This window comes from Cnephaeus nilssonii, assembly GCF_951640355.1.
Source record: "Cnephaeus nilssonii genome assembly, chromosome: 14".
NCBI classification, from domain to species: domain Eukaryota; kingdom Metazoa; phylum Chordata; class Mammalia; order Chiroptera; family Vespertilionidae; genus Cnephaeus; species Cnephaeus nilssonii.
The window spans coordinates 43,804,932-43,821,546 of NC_137085.1; the positions used below are offsets into that span (position 1 = coordinate 43,804,932).

Here is a 16,615-nt window from a genome sequence, read left to right on the forward strand (position 1 = left end):
CCCCCGAGAAGGCCGCACAGTAACATAAGCACACGTGAGGCGGGGAGTCATCGCAAGGATGACAAAAGGAACGGAGAGGCCGTTTCCAGCAGGATGCCCAAGAGCCAGCCCAACGCGAGAACAGGACAAAGCGAGGCACTTAGCCGCACACCCAGCAGCAGGGAATCGGAGCACGTGAATGAGCCGTTACAGGAACAGGCTGCATTAAGTAGGTCACCTGAAGACAACGCATGAACATCAAGAAGCTAGGAGCAGAGACATAGAAGCATCGAACAGACCGTCAACCCTCAGAGGCAAGGCAGGGGAGGGTGGGGGTGAAGGGGTAAGTGATCAATGGACTTGTATGCATGCATATAAGCATAACCCACGGACACAGACACTAAGGGGGTGAGGGCATGTGCCGGGAGCGGCTGGGGAGAGGTGGATGGGGGCGTGGGGAAGGAGACACATGTAATACTTTAAACAACAAAAAAATAAAAAAGCAGCAGCAGCTAGGGGCAAACAAAAAGGTGTTCAGTTGGAACCTGTAGGGGGGTCTTCTTCTAACATAATGCTGGTGGCCTCATCTCCGTGGGCAGCTGCTGCTGCTGCAGGCTTCTGAAAGGGAGGGGCGTACAGAGGGACCGGGCACCCGAGCCGACTGAAGGGTCCCTATGGGGGTACTGTGCCAGGTTAGGGTTGGTACCGGTACCTTTAGGTATCTCTCTGGCCACCTGGAATGCACAGCGTGTCTTTAAAGGGCCAGCTCCCGGGAGAACAGGGGACTAAGGAGGACTGAGGCTGCCTCGCTCGTGGCAAAAAATACCCCAGCCAGCCAGCTGGCACCTTCCATATTAAAGCAATTATGCCGTGTCCAGGCATCAGTGACCATGGAGTCCGATATCGTGGGGCTCACTGTCCTGCCAGTACCTCGGGCGTGACTGCACAATTACAAGAGGCGCCTCCTTCCCTACCTGTGGAGCCAGGGCTTCCCCAGGTGTGCCCCATTGTCATCCGCGCAACAGGCCTGTGGAGTTAGCCTTCAGGTGAGTTAGAGCTGCCTCAAGCCCCTTCATCTACCCAGCCTGGGGGCCTTTTCCCAACCGTCATTTTCCCTTTCTATTCCTCCTGTGGCTTGAGGGTTACATGGCAAACAGAACCTCCATCCAGTGTCATTATCTGGTACCCATTGTTGGACGTCATGTCCCTGAAATGAGGTCCTGGATCTACGTGGCACGGGGTCCATCCTGGTACTCAATGTTAATAACCCTTTTGAAGTTGCCTTTTGATTTGCCCGTCTCCAAGGAGAAGCCTGTGGCAGACAGTAGCTGTAGCTACACCGGTGAGAGCATATTCTGAGCCTTCCTAGTCGGCAAGGGGCCAATATAATTCATTTATTTGCCAATCTTTTACTGGGCTGTTGGCTTTATGCACATGCCCAGGTGGATGAGGCAGCTTTCTTAGTTAGTTGTAAACGGGCGCAAAGCTGGCCACCTTCATTGCTGCTAAAACATCACCGTACTCTAGGCACACCTGCTCCCTTTGCAATAGTCCATCCTACTTCTGCCCCTCGATCCACATTTCCGACGGGCCCAGGGGGCTAAATCTGCAGCTTGTGTTGGCACCAAGGTTTTAATCTGGGCCAAAGCACCCGCTTCCAGGTGACAGGGGCCGAAACTTCAGAATGGGCAGGGACCCGGAACCCAGCGAGATCCACTCCAGGGCCTGCGGTCCGACCCAGATCTCTTCCCAGAGTTGCTGGCCCCACAAGGGTTTTCCCAATGGAGTCCACTCTTTTCATGTTTGGGACTAGGAGCTGCTGGTATCTTATCCGCCACGACCCCAGCACCAGGCACGTCACCCACCAAACCACCGCAGGAAAGTTTACAGAACCCTGGGCCTGTACCTTTGTGGACTCACTGCCCATCCTCGGTCTCGGAGGTGACGGCCTAAGGAACCGAGTTTCCTGTGAAAGGAACTCGTCACTTGTTCACATGATGTCATCAACATAACGAGCTCCTTTCAGAGGTCAGGAAGGGGGAGTGACGCGCCCCCGGCCACCCCCCTCGGCTCCTGGAGGCGCTATGGAAACAGCCTGGAGGGAGCACGAGGAAGCCCCTCTAGTCTCCCCCAGGTTCCAGGTTCTTTGGGTTCATCCCAGCTCCGTGGCTGCTGCCTGTGTCTGTGGCCGCTGTTAACTTCCTTCCTCCCAGGTTTACAAAGCGGCAGCGGCAGGCTTCGGCTTCTATTTCGCTATCTTGTTCCTCAACTTTCTCAGCTAAGGTAGTAGTCAAGAGGGAGGAGAAAAAACGTACATCCCTTCCCCCTTCCAGCTTCCTAACTTCCACCTTGAAAAGGCGTTGGTTACCAGCCCAACTGCCCTTAAAGCGCCGGCTCCTGGAGTGTCCATCCCGGCCCTTCCTTGCACAGCGGGCCAGGGACACCCAGCAAACAAGCTCCAGCCTGGCAGCGCTTTCCAGGGCCCCACTCACACAGTGGGACAGCCCGGGGGCACTTTCCAGGGCCCCACACTCACACAGTGGGACAGCCCGGGGGCACTTTCCAGGGCCCCACACTCACACAGTGGGACAGCCCGGGGCGCTTTCCAAGGCCCCACACTCACACAGTGGGACAGCCCGGGGGCGTTTTCCAAGGCCCCACACTCACACAGTGGGACAGCCCGGGGGCGTTTTCCAAGGCCCCACACTCACACAGTGGGACAGCCCGGGGCGCTTTCCAAGGCCCCACACTCACACAGTGGGACAGCCCGGGGGTGCTTTCCAGGGCCCCACACTCACACAGTGGGACAGCCCGGGGCGCTTTCCAAGGCCCCACACTCACACAGTGGGGCAGCCCGGGGGTGCTTTCCAGGGCCCCACACTCACACAGTGGGACAGCCCGGGGGCGTTTTCCAGGGCCCCACACTCACACAGTGGGACAGCCCGGGGCGTTTTCCAAGGCCCCACACTCACACAGTGGGACAGCCCGGGGGCGCTTTCCAAGGCCCCACACTCACACAGTGGGACAGCCCGGGGCGCTTTCCAAGGCCCCACACTCACACAGTGGGACAGCCCGGAGGCATTTTCTGGGGGCCCCACACTCACACAGTGGGACAGCCCGGGGCGTTATCCAAGGCCCCACACTCACACAGTGGGACAGCCCGGGGCGTTTTCCAAGGCCCCACACTCACACAGTGGGACAGCCCGGGGGCGCTTTCCAAGGCCCCACACTCACACAGTGGGACAGCCCGGGGGCACTTTCCAGGGCCCCACACTCACACAGTGGGACAGCCCGGGGGCGCTTTCCAAGGCCCCACACTCACACAGTGGGACAGCCCGGGGTGCTTTCCAGGGCCCCACACTCACACAGTAGGACGCAGGCATCCAGCACACGGGCTGCCAGTCCCCACACGGAGTCTCCCCCTCAGAGGCTTTTTTTTCCCTTTCCCGTTTCTCCAGCCTCCTGGCTGGCTCCCCAACTGTGAGCATTTCCAGGGCCGGCCAGACACCCCAAAAGGAGGCTGACAACTCCATAGTCACATCAAGAACTTGTTAAGGAAACTTACCGACAGGAGCAGCGCCTTAGGCACCTAGGAGCTGGTGGGGTTCGCAGGGAAGGGAAGGCATAGGTAGCCACGTGCTTGTTAAGCTCCGTGTGATCAAGGCAGAAAGCAGCTTAATGGCCACTTACCTGGGCCAGAACATTCCTTCCAGGTGACACGGCCCCTCCTGGGTGGGCGGGAGGGAGGTCTGCTGCTTCATCACACGGCCACAGTCACATCAAATACGGGAATCACCCCCCCCCCACCCCCAACAGCTGCTAAAAGCCCAGGAAGCAGAGCTTGTACCTCGAACGCCCGGGCCCCGTCCTCCCTTTGCCCCCTCTCACAGAAACACCTCACCACACAGATGCCTGCTGTTGAGTAAAATGGGAAGAAAACACGTTTCACTGATGTAGGGAGAAGTCCCAACTTGGAGACTAATAGCCGGCCTCCCTAGCGCCTCACACGTGCGGGGCACTGTTCCCGGATTAACTGGATTAACCCCAGAGCAGCTCTAAGAGGCAGATGCCGCTGTTACGCCCATTTTATAGACGAGGCACTGAGGCACGGAGAGTTTAAGGACTTACGTGTATGTTTCCAAGTGCCCTGCCCATCACTGAACTCAGCATCATACCTTCCTTTCTTGGCTCTTACAGTGCTCTCCCCCCAATTCTGACCTTTTGCAAACTGCAACCTCCTCTGTATTCAAAGCTGCCCACCCACCCCCCCCAGGCTACACTGGCGGGCTTTGCTTTCCCACCCTCTCTGCACATGACCTTTGGAAAGGTCACTGGCCTCTCTGTCTGGGTCCTTCGGCCAATCCAGTGCATTCATTAGGGGCTCAATGTTGACAGTGAGTGACCCCCAGGCACTGGGTTTCCTCAAACCCTCGGCCCATCCTCCCAAGGATCCACCCCTCAGGACACAGCTCTCTAAAAAGCATCCTTCTTCAACCCCCTGCTGTCCCCAGCAGGTCTCACCAGCCAGCGAGCTCCTGGCCCCTCAGAGGGAAAGGTGAGGTGCCCTTGCCTCTCTCTCACTTGGCTGTGCCATGAGCCATCCATCTCCACCAACAACAGTGCTACGCTTTCCACCCACCCGGCCAGACCCTCAGTCACGTTTGCCCAAGATGCTCACCAGTGACGAATGAATTTTGTACAGGGGAGGGCTCGGGCTCCCCAACTTCACAAGTGGTTCTCTTGGGGGTCCCCTCCCTTGGCTTGCGGTAAGAGAACGGCTTCTCTTTCGTTACCCCATGGGGAGGAGGGGGAGTGAAGGGCTCCTTTCCTGAGGTCTACACTCCCCCAAAGGGCAGCGCCCCTCTGTGGTCCTCCTATGTCACCAGGATGAAGTGGGATCGGCGGCTGGTGGCACCTCTCAGCAGGCTCCCTGGAGGTTCGCTGCCCCTGTGGGAGAGGACTGTCCCCTGTGGGAGGTGTCTGCCCCCTTGGGTGAAATTGCCCTCACCTAGGGGTGGCGGTGAGGTGAAAGATGTGGGTGATGGTAAGAACTCTGAGGCTGTGCTCATGTGTGCACACACACACACAGAGGAGTTCATCACGCTCAGCTCACACTCATCACCTCCTCGGAGCGCCCATTGCTAAATCACCCCTTTTCAGTGAGGAACCAATTTGGCAGGCGCTAGGATTTGGCGCCCTCTGCTGGAGTGACATGAGAAATGGCAAATCCAGATCACCACCTAGAATCCCAGAAGGTGAGGCAGTGAGGGAGGAATCTTAGCCACCAATCCCGGGTCCTTTGTTTCCCAGAGAAGAAAAATAAAGTCCTAACAATGGTAGGACTTGCCCAAAGCCACACAGGAAGCCGTCAGCCTGACTGCATGTCACTCCTCGATGGAAGCCAAACAGAGAAGGAAATGGAAGTGGAGAGGAGAATGCTCAGTCCGGGCCTGATCACAAAACGCTTTGGAGAGCCAGCCCAGCAGCCTCCGACTCCTTTTAGCCGAGAAAGCACAGTCCCGGGAGTGCAGCCTCCACTCCGGAATTGTGTCACAGCAAGGGCCTGGCACTGCTGGGCGGCTGCAAGTGGGCAAGTGCGTGAGTTTTGGTTCCCGCACTGCCTCCCTAGCGCTGAGGCCTGGGGTAAATTACTTAATTTCCTCACTGCGCTCGTTTCCCCATCTGAAAAGCGGGGGCAGTAACAGTGCTGACCTCAGAGGCTGGCCCTGAACAGTGAGCGAGATAAAGGGGATTGGGACTCAGAGCAGTGCCTGGCTGTGCTGTCAGTGCCCGTGGGTGTTAGCCATGATTACCTAGGAGCGTCTCGGTGGCCGGCATCCTAGTCAGGTGTCCCCATAGGGATACATACTCAGCGCCTGCTTGCTTGGAGGTGGCCAGGCATCTCCACAGTGTGCCAGGTTGGTTCTCCTGGCATTCTCCAGCCCTGGCCCGGCGGCTGGGCCAACCTGTGATAGTCTATAGCCACCTGGTGGGCCATATGGGAATAGAGCAACTCATTCTCATTCAGATAAACCCCTGGATCCTAGAGGGCTGCCCTGGTCTAGATTCTCTCCCCGGGGGCTGCTCGGGGCCTGCATCATCCTCGTCTCTCTTTAGTAAAAGAGGAAATAGCCAACTGGCACTCCTCGGCTTATCCACAGTGGGTGAGGATGGGTGTGCAATAAAGCCTTCCCCTTCTGCTGCTTGGCTCAGATTTTTTAAAAAAATCTAAGGGGAAGAATCCATAAAAAAAATAGGGTAGGTGGACAGGACACATCAGCCGGGAGCCAGGAGGGGAGAGATGGGTCTCCACGGACACCACCCCGAGTTCCTGACCCTTCCATCCAGGGGCTCTCACTGGGTTCCGGGGGTTAGAGGGTCACAACCAATCCAGCTCGGAGCTGGCCTGTTTCCTGGGCTGGGGTTCTATACCTTGGACACCGGAAGCACGGGGATGCACGGGGAGCCACAGCACAGCTCACCTGGTGATATGTTCACATCAGCCAGGAGTTGCCTTTTTAAGGGATGTTAGATATTGATGCCAAAACCCCCTAAGCAGAAATGGCCAACGCTGCCCTTGGACTGGCGCTTCCCCAGCCAGAACCAGACCCGCAAGTCTAGCGTGTCCAGGCACCGCGCTGGAGCCAGCACATCAGGGGTGGCGCTTTCACGCACCCTGGGAGGAATCAGCACCAGTGACCCCATCCCCTCTTCTCCGGAGGCCCAGCCTCAGTGGTCCACTGCCACCCCCATCTCTAAGCCACAAATAGAGTTATGTTGTTGCTGAAAACGAAGAAACTAACACAACATCATGTAGAAACAGCATTCTTAAAAATGGACTCTAAATCTACCAAGAGAACCAGCTCCCTATTGAGAGAGAAGTCTAGCCATCAAATGCCTTTTACTAACCAAAGGCAAATCCGATGGCCTTTGGTGGCAAGTGGAACATTCACTTTCTTTAGATTATGGTCATTTGGTCAGACAACAAGCATTTATTTAGCCTTAATCCTGTGCCAGGAGCTGGGAATACTACAATGAACAATGACAAAATCCTGCCCTCCTGCAATTTCTATTCCATTAGAAGAGACAAAAAGCAAATTAGTAAATGGCAAGTTTCTATTAAGTCATGATGCATGCTGGGGAGAAAAATTAAGCAGAGAATATCAACAAACAGAACAAATCTAGCATTACATTAAGAAAATAATGCACCATGAATAAATGAGATTTATTCAATAATGCAAGGCTGGTTCACTATTAGAAATCCATTAATTGCATAGTTGACTTTTAAAATCTAAGGGGGAAAATCATGATTATCTCTATTAATGCTGAGAAAAATTCAACATCTCTTCACACACACACACACACACACACACACACGCACACAAACCCACAATAAACACACTCAAGAACTCAGGAACTCAGGTATACTTTTTAACATGCTAGAATATACAGTATATCATTTCATTCTAAAGAAGAAGCATCAAAGGCATTCCTTCTATGTTCAAGAATAAAGCAAGGATGTCCACTAATTCTACTACTCTTCAACATTGTACTAGAGATATCAGCCAATGCAATTAGACAAGAGAAATCATGTCAAGTCATAAGAACTGGTGAATTACAGTTCTGGAAGGACTCACAATAAATGTTAGTTATTATTATAATTTTTAAGTGACACATTGGTGTTAATGTCCCCATTCCTTAAGAGTCCCTATGGTGGGTTTCCTTTACCTTCCCATAGTCCCATGCTGCCACAGTCCAGGGAAGAGATTATGTTATGACAGAAGGCAGAAGACATAGGTAAAGTCCTAGCATTCTGACATTTGCAGGTTGTGCGATCTTAGGCAAGTTGGTCTACCTCTCTGGACACTGAGTTCCTCATCTACAAAACAAGGAGACAGGCCTCTGTGCTTTTATGATTATTGTTGAGAACCTCCACCAAGCAGATACGGTGCAGTGGGAGAGAGAGAGCTCCTCCCAGAGCAAACGAATTCCAGCAACTCTCTCTGCTCGATCCTTTCCTGCCTGGATCCTTTCCCCCCATCGTGAAATGCTCCTTTGGGATCAGAATGTATGCGCAGTATCTAAAGATGCTGGAAAAGCCTGCCTACACCTGGGACCTACAGCCACTCTGCAAGAGAGGAACGATGATTCGTTCTGAATTTTGGCCCTAGCCCTTGTTAGGGCAAAACACGGGGAATCCTGCCAGCTGTTGCAATAAAGAGAGCATTCCTGCTGAGACGGTGACATGCCTGAGGCCCGGGACACAGTGCGGCCAGGGGTCCCCATTCAGAAGAGGAGACGTTGCTCAGATTCTGACAAAGACGCTCTCCTTGACCAAACTTGAGACTGGCCCTCTGAGTCCCTTTCTGACCAGGCCCTGTCCTTGGTCTGCTCAGTCCGATTTTAGCAGGATTCCTACTGGGCCAGCTTAGTGAAGATCCCCCAGCCTTGGTATCTGGTCACTTTTGTTAAGGAGCAAAATTCAACCAAATAAATGTGAAGATCTCATTGGCTTTATTAAGTGACTCACGAATCGGGCAGCACCCCATCTCGCAACAGAAGGGTGCTCCGAGGGGTTGTACAAAATGAAAGGTTTCGATAGGCAGGAGGGGGATGGGACAAGAAACTGAAGAGTGGCACGATCGCCTCACCTTAGGGGAAGGCGGGGTCTATCAGGCAGATACCTCACTGGAGCCAACCAGAAAATTTCACTCATTGGTCGAAAATGCCACACCTCGGAGAGGCTGAAACGACAGTTAGGTTAGTTGCTAAGTTTTGGTTTGGCGACGTTGTTTAGCAACAGTGACTCCATTTTGGCCTGTTGTTTCTTTTTTTAATACCTTCAATATCAGAGCGAATTCTTCATCCCCCGACCCTTAGCCTGCCTTCAGCAAGAGTCTTGTTGAGTTGGTGAAGCAAGAATCTCCCTAGCCCTGATGTCTCCTCTTAATTATTTGCCACCCACTGACCCCAGACCCTGCTTCTTGGCTATAAATCTTCACTTGACCTTGTTGCACTGAGTTGAACCCGCTCTCTCTTCCCTACTGCAAAACCCCACTGCAGTCCTTCCTTCTTGAGCAGCCTTCCTTACCATCTTGAACAGTGTCAGCGTACTCTTTCTTTATCAATCAATCCCCAAGGTGGGGGCCGCCTGCTGCCACAAGCCCAGGTCTGCAGAGCTTCTCCTCGGGCATCCCCACCAGGGCCTGTTTCACAGCCAGGGGCGAGGGGATCCCTCAGACCAGACCAGCCCTTTGGTGTTCAAAGTCATCCAAGACCGGGTCTGGCTGCTCCTCCTGCTTGGGGCCTGGGAGCAGTTCAGCAGCGGCCAGAGAAATGGACTTTGCATTTAATGTTTGTGCGGTGCTTGTCGGCTCCCCTCTCCCCGCTCAGCATTCTCTCCTCAGCATCTGGCCCTCTGCCTACTACTCTGCAGCTCAATCAATAGCCGCTGAATGAGAGGATGAGGGTTCCTGCAGAGACCGAGATGGAAGAATTGTGGTGCCTTTGGCCCCAGACCTGGCTTCCCTTGCGGAGGCCCCAGGGAGGAGAACCTGGTAAACAAAGATGCCCTTGTCCAGGCCCCTGGCCTCCCCGTCCCCTCATTGTTCTGTCCTGCATCCTGCCGCCTGGGGGAGGTGGCCACGTGCTCCTTTGTTCTGCTTCCTGATTTCCTCTCCGCTGGGTGGAGGTGCAGCTGCCTCTTCCCCCTGCCGGTTTCCTAATCCCGAGGGACTCACCAGAAAAAGCCTGGACCTTCGCAGTGCACGCTTCTCTGTGAGGGGAGCCATGGGTGCAGAGGAAGGGTGTCTGTCCATCTGTCCGTCTGTCCCTGCTCCCTCTCCCAGTCCCCTTCTCAATGTCGCCAGGCCTAGCACACACAATGGGCTCCAGTGAACCTGGGACACTCAGGCTGGAGTAGGTCCCCAACCATCGGCGCTCAGAGTGTGGGTCCCAGACCTGGCCAAGACCAAGTTCAGATTAGGGCAGGGCTCTGCAATATTAACTTGATAGAGTACCGTTACGCCTGTTGGATCTAATAATTTTTGAAGGGGGATGAATGAACGATCAAGTGATGAAAAGACTTGGAGGAAACTTAAATACATACGCATTACTAAGTGAAAGAAGCCACTCTGAAAGGGTACGTACTGCATGATGCTCACTACTACATGGCATTCTGGTAGGTGCAATCCTGTGGAGGCAGCAACAAGCGCAGTGGTTGCCAAGAGCGAGGGGGAAGGGAGGGAGGAATAGGTGGAGCACAGAGGACTTGGGGGGCAGAGAACTACTCTGTATGATACTACAGTGATGGATACATATTATATATTTGTCCAAACCACTAGAATGTGCGGCACCCAGAGTGAACCCTAATGTAAACTTTGAGTGATAATGACGTCAATGCAGTTTATCAATTGTAACTAATGTACCACTCTGGTGGGGATGTTGATAGTAGGGGAGACCATGCATGTGGGGGGCGGTGTATATGGGAAATCTCTATGCTTTGTTTTGCTGTGAACTTAAAACTGCTCTAAAAATAAAATCTCTTTAATAAAAGCGGGTTGCATTTTACATCTTTTTTATTACTAATATATTCATTTTCCTGGTAAATCAGTGCTATGCACTGAATGTTTATATCCCCTTAAAATCTAAATGTTAAAGCCTTAATCCCCAATGTGATAATATCTGGCCACATACTGACCACCAGGGGGCAGATGCTCAATGCAGGAGCGGAAACCACAGGCATGGAAACATAGAACAGACTGATGAATCTCAGAGGGAAGGGGGAGGGGGGTGGGAGGAGGGTGGAAGAGATTAGCCAAAGATCTTATATGCATACCAGAGGCCTGGTGCACAGATTCATGCACTGGTGGGGTCCCTCGGCCTGGCCTGCAGGGATGGGCCGAAACCGGTTCTCTGACATCCCCCGAGGGGTCCCGGATTGCCAGAGGGCACAGGCCAGGCTGAGGGACCCCACCGGTGCACCAATCCGTTCACCAGGCCTCTAGTTATATTATCATGTATATTTTTTAATTTTAACATTCCTTAACATCTGAGAAGCAAGACAGAAGTCAGTTTTCTGACTTCACCAATACCTTCAGAGGCTGGAATTACGTGGACCATTTCCCTGGCTGCGAGGTCGAATCTTCAAATCCTCCTGCTATGGCTCAGCCTTTATGTTCTTTCCTCCTCTGGTTGTTGCTGGAAATTTCCCTTTCCTCGGGATGGCTGAGACCACCTCCATGACAGGCGCCCACCTGTCTCCCCTGAGCCTTCACAGCAGGTGGTGAGGTCTGTGTGGCAGCTGGAGGTGAGCTACAGGAGTTCAGAGGGAAGGTGGAAAGAGATGCAGCTGGGAAAATGTCCTCCTGCAGTAAGAAAGAAACAGAAGCCTGGGAAGACCCAGCCTGGGTGGAGGAAGGCCAGTCCTTGTCTCTCAGCCCCAGGGGAGGAACGAATTGGGGGGCTGAGAATCCCTGGCTTGACCCTGAGACACTAGGTCAGGGGCAGCTAAGCAGCCATAACGGAGAAAAGCAACCAGCCTGGCTACGTGGGTGGTCTCTGGGTGTCAGAGAGCCTGGGGGAGACCTGGGCTTGTAACACTGTAGACCCTCAGGAAGGACGGGGCTTACCTCAGGGAGTGGGCCAGCCCCCAGTGGGCAGCCATGGTGCTGACAGTGGGGACTTCTAAAGAAATGGAGAGACTGTTCGCTAACGTGGGGGGTTCAGTATGTGAGGGTGAGGGGATGAGAACAGAAAGACTGTCATTCGGGGAAACCCCTGGGAACCTCCACAAACACAGCTCAGCCAGGGAGGTGGGCCGACCCCGGGCCCCTCATTTGCACACCTGCCTCCACAATCCACTTTCCACTCCAGCTCAGTGCCTCCCAATAGTCCTTCCCTTTCCATTTCTCAGTCCCCTGACCTCATGCCAGTTCCCACTGTGCGAAGTCCGTGGGCTTGGAGCCCAGGGTGTCTGTGCTTCCATGAGCCAAGCGCGAAGTCTTAGCAACCACTTCCTCGGAGAAACAAGAAGTGACAAACAGCTACTACTTGGGAGGCCGAGAACCAGAGCGGTTTCTGGAGACGGGCTCCTGGCTGTGAAGGGCATTACTGCCACAGACCTTCTGAGTGACCTTGGGCAAGTTACTGAGCCTCGTTTTCCTTGTCTGTGAAATGGGGACACTCACAGCTCCCCCTCAGGCTGTTGTGAGGGTGAAATGAGACTGTAAAACCCCCAGCACAGGACCTGTAGCACCGGCATCCTTGTCCAGCTCCTCACCTCCTGTACCCCATATCCTGACCTAAACCAGCCTCCGCTACGCATGGTGATCTCTTGAGATGTAAATTAAATGTTACTCCTGTTGAAACTCTCCCATGGAACCTCACTGTTAGCATAAAGCCCAGCCTGAGCTCCTCCTACCTCTCCCCTCACTCAGTGCTGCTTCCACAGCAGCCTCTAGTGCTGGAGGCCTTTGCCTTGGCTGTTCCCTCTGCCTGGAACACCCTTCCCTGCCCCTCATAGTCAAGTCCAGTTTAAATGTCATTTCCGCAAAGAAGCCTTCTCCAGCCGCCTCCTTCCTTCTTAGCACTAATGCCCGATCTGTAATCACTTTACTGACCTATTGCCCACAGTTCCACTACAAGGCAGCGCCATGAAGCCATTCGGCCAGGCACCTGCTGAATGCATAAAGGACACATTGTTATGCACGGAGATCAGGTGCTTTGGAGATGCAACTGGCCTGGTGGCCTGCCCAAACCTGACCACCACTGCTCCTGCATCTCCGTAAGGTCAGGTGTGGCCCCGTCCGCACACACAAACGTTGTACACCGAGTCCAGAGGTCCAAAGTAAACATTTTATTCTCAGTTCTGCCTTAGCCATCTCTAGTTTTGCAAGCATGAATAAATGGAATCAACAAGAATATCCCCCCTAAATGTCTTTCATTACGATTTGTCACTGAAAAAGTTCCCTGTTTTTCCTAAAGAGAGTGATTGCAGGGCGATCTATGCAGGGACTTGATGATTAGAGCATGGGGGTTGATCATCCGTGCTTCATGCCAGCCCGGCTGGCGTGGCTCAGTGGTTGAGCATCGGGCTATGAACCAGGAGGTCACGGTTTGCTTCCCGGTCAGGGCACATGCCTGGGTTGCGGGCGATCCCCAGTGGGTGGCGTGCCAATTCCTCTCTCACGGAGCAGTGCGTGGCCGCAGCGTCTATCAACAGCAGCCCAGCAGACCTGCCCCAGTGACAGGGCTGGACAAGGCAGAGGGCCACGAGGTGGTGTGTGGGCAAAGATTCATTAACCTACTCCGGGGCGGGGCCAGCGGGGCGCAGGGAGAGGGATGCTGCCTTCACAGCCTCCAATCTGATGCATCCAAACCCAAATGAGCCTGGAAGAACCCTAGGCCAGCAGAAAGGTGAGCCATGGAGCGAGGACAGGTGTCCTCCGAAGGCCCCCCCTTTTAGAGCAGCTCCCAGAGGGGGACCCCAACCCCCACCCCGGACGCTGCATGGTGAGGAGGGGATCCTTCCTTCCTGCTCCTGAGGTTCACAGGACAGTCTCGCGAATGACGCCGATGAGGCTGTGTGGCCGCTCAGCCGCCCGCCGGGGCCTCCTCTCGACTCTCGGCCTCCCGGCCGCCACGAAGGTGCTCAGGTCCCCGCAGCTCCGCAGGTGCAGCACGCCGGGCTGTCTCCGCGAGGGCAGCAGGTGGGCCCTGGGGGGGCTGGGCTGCAAGGGGGCCATGATCTTTGGGAGAAGGAAGAGGGTGGGGAGAGGTTAAGCTTCACAGAGGTCCTGGGTCTGCCTCCTATGTCCATCCACGTGATGTTTAGTTGCCTTGAGAAAGAAAAGAGCGTTCTCCCAAAGCGGAACCACGTGGAATTCCAGAGAGACTTAACATAGTGCCTGTTTTCTAACGTTTCTAACACATTCCCCAAATGTCCTGTGGTTTCAAAGGTAGCCCTACCTCCCTTCCCTGACTCAGCTATTGCAATGTCTTGCTTCATACCAGTGGTTGGCAAACTGCGGCTCGCGAGCCACATGCGGCTCTTTGGCCCCTTGAGTGTGGCTCTTCCACAAAATACCACGGCCTGGGCGAGTCTATTTTGAAGAAGTGGCGTTAGAAGAAGTTTAAGTTAAAAAAATTTGGCTCTCAAAAGAAATTTCAATCGTTGTACTGCTGATATTTGGCTCTGTTGACTAATGGGTTTGCCGACCACTGCTTTATACTGAACATTGCTCATCACTTTCCCCAATTTCGCTGTGGCCTCACTGGGGCCTGCACATCACAGGACGGGAGCCTGTCAGAGACGTGGGTTCCCAGCTCCCCGCACACGTGAGTGACGAGTGGGGCTCAAGCATTGGTACTTGCAACAAGAACCCAGGCGACACTAACGGACTCACACATTTGGTAACTATGATTTGGCATTGCGACCAGGTAATGAGTTTACCAAATGTCAACCAAAACCAATGATGCTTCTAACTGATCAAAGAGCCCCTCAGTAAACAACCTAACAACTAATCCGGTTTATCTGTAAAAACTCGGAGGAATGGTTCTACTGCTAGATCTGGTTTTGGCCATGTGCCACATACATAACGTTAAGGACATCATAATATGACTTACTTTGTAAAAATGACAAAAACATGATAAATTCCTCACCCAGCTGGGAGGGAGGAGGGGAGAGCTGTCCAGCACACGGAAGTCTGTTACACTGCACAGTCCCGTCTATGACCCGCAATACTGTCAGCGCCCTGGGAGAAGCCCGGTGCTTTGTTACCACCCACGTCATAGAACAATCATGGGGATGACGTTTTGTTTAGTTTGTACCATTCAGAATTGTTTTTTACCCTCACCCAAGGACAGGATTTTTTTAAATTGATTTTGAGAGGGACAGGTGAGAGAGAACATCGATTGGTTGCCTTCCCTACGGGGATCGAACCCACAACTTAGGTATATGCCCTGACTGGGAATCAAACCCACAGCCTTCTGGTGCACAGGACAGCGCTCCAACCAACTGAGCCATCCGGCCAGGGCCCATTCTGAGACTTTAAAGTCACTAAGAAGTTAAACCCCCAAAGAGATATCAGATTTGCTAACACTCTATGATTCTGTCTTTAAGGCCTGTCCTTGTTTCCTGAGTAAGAAGAAAATTCCAACATTCATAGCTATCGACTGTTGTTACGTGTAAGTTAGGAGAAGTGGTTTTGAATTGGTGAAACTTAAAGTGGATCTAAAAATGCATTCTAATAACGTAGAGAAAGTGAAAGTGTGCAAAAGCTGGGAAGGCTCCAGCAGATGGCCCAGGTCTACTGCAACAGTCCCAGCGCCCGAACTTTGATCCAGGCCCAGTGAATGTTGGTGGCGACAGCACCTGCCGTCTTTCACCCCCCAGCGATCGCCCCGCGAGCAGGCCTGTGCAGAAGGTCCTGACCACCTGCGTGGCGGATGCTCCGGCTCGTGCCTCACCAGAGCTCGGCAGCCTTTCAGGGACTCCAAATGCTCGCTCCTGGTTAGTGGGCTACTGAGGGTGCTCAGAGGAAAGGAGGCAGGAGGTGACGTTTTGCACAGACCAGGGACTCCCGGACGTAAATGTCTCCCCAACGTGGGATACTACCTAGAGCCTGACCCAGGGCCATGGGCCAACCACTCTTTCAGAAAGCAGACAAGGGGGTCCATGGCTCGTGCACCTCTTCCTGCGAGGAATCGGATTGCTCTTGTGCTCCCCTGAGGGTCTGGAGAGACTCTGGCTGTGGCTTCTGTTAGAAGCGACCGGGAGGTAGAACGGGGGAACAGAAAGGACAGTGAGAAGGGGACCAAACAGCCTTGAAATTTTACCCAGGATCCTGGTGCTGGTAATGACCTGAGAATTGTGACCAGGAAGTGTCTGCTGGGCACTGATGCACGCAGCCAGGTAACACCGCCGCCTTCGCCACCACCCCACGTACCTGGAGCAGGGGAGTAAACGCCCCCAAGGTGACCGCTTTTAAAAAGAGGTGGGTAATCCAAGATGTGGCCCATCCCCAGTTCTCATCAGAAGGCAAGTCCCTTCGTTCAGGAATGCAGGTGCAGGACCACCTCGTGCAGCCCTCCACTTCAGTGTGAGAGACCTGACACCTAAGAGGCTCATTCACACGCCCACTTGTATCTTTTCTCTGTGGCTTCCCCTCAGGGGATCGCCTTGTAGGTTTTAACCTATGGAAAGAAGGGTGTGTGTTCCATTCGGTCCTATCAGCTTGGATATCTTGCCAAACATTTCACGGGAACGGGAACAGCTCTCAGAATCTCGCCCATATTAACATTCAGGCATGTCCGTCATTGACAACGGGCTGAGAAAACATGCCGCATCCAGGGACACTTTCAACACAGGAAGCCAACTGCTGCATGTGCCCCCCACTGCCCATGCCCCCTGCTTTTAGCCCCAGGCTGCACCCTTCGCTTTTTCCAGGCGCCCAATCCCGGAAAAATGGTTCCTCTTCCTTTGGGCCAAGAAGGCTGGGGAAAGTCACCCCGCCTGAAAAGAAAGTGCTCCGGCTTCCTCTCCACTCCCCCCTCCCCCACCACCACCTCCGGACCCCATTTCCCCTGATACAGCGACCATGAACTTACCGTGCCTGGGACAGGAACTCGGAGCGGC

General features: G+C 53.8%; 1 protein-coding gene across 1 annotated transcript in view; it reads right to left on the reverse strand.

The window, feature by feature from the left end:
* Positions 1-12,812: 12,812 nt before the first annotated feature.
* ENTREP1 (endosomal transmembrane epsin interactor 1) overlaps positions 12,813-16,615 on the reverse strand; it is a 54,437-nt gene continuing 50,634 nt past the window's right edge. Inside the window, exon 8 of the mRNA XM_079790838.1 lies at positions 12,813-13,727. Coding sequence (XP_079646964.1) covers positions 13,527-13,727 — 201 coding nt within the window. The 3' untranslated portion in view covers positions 12,813-13,526. The remainder of the gene's footprint in view (positions 13,728-16,615) is intronic.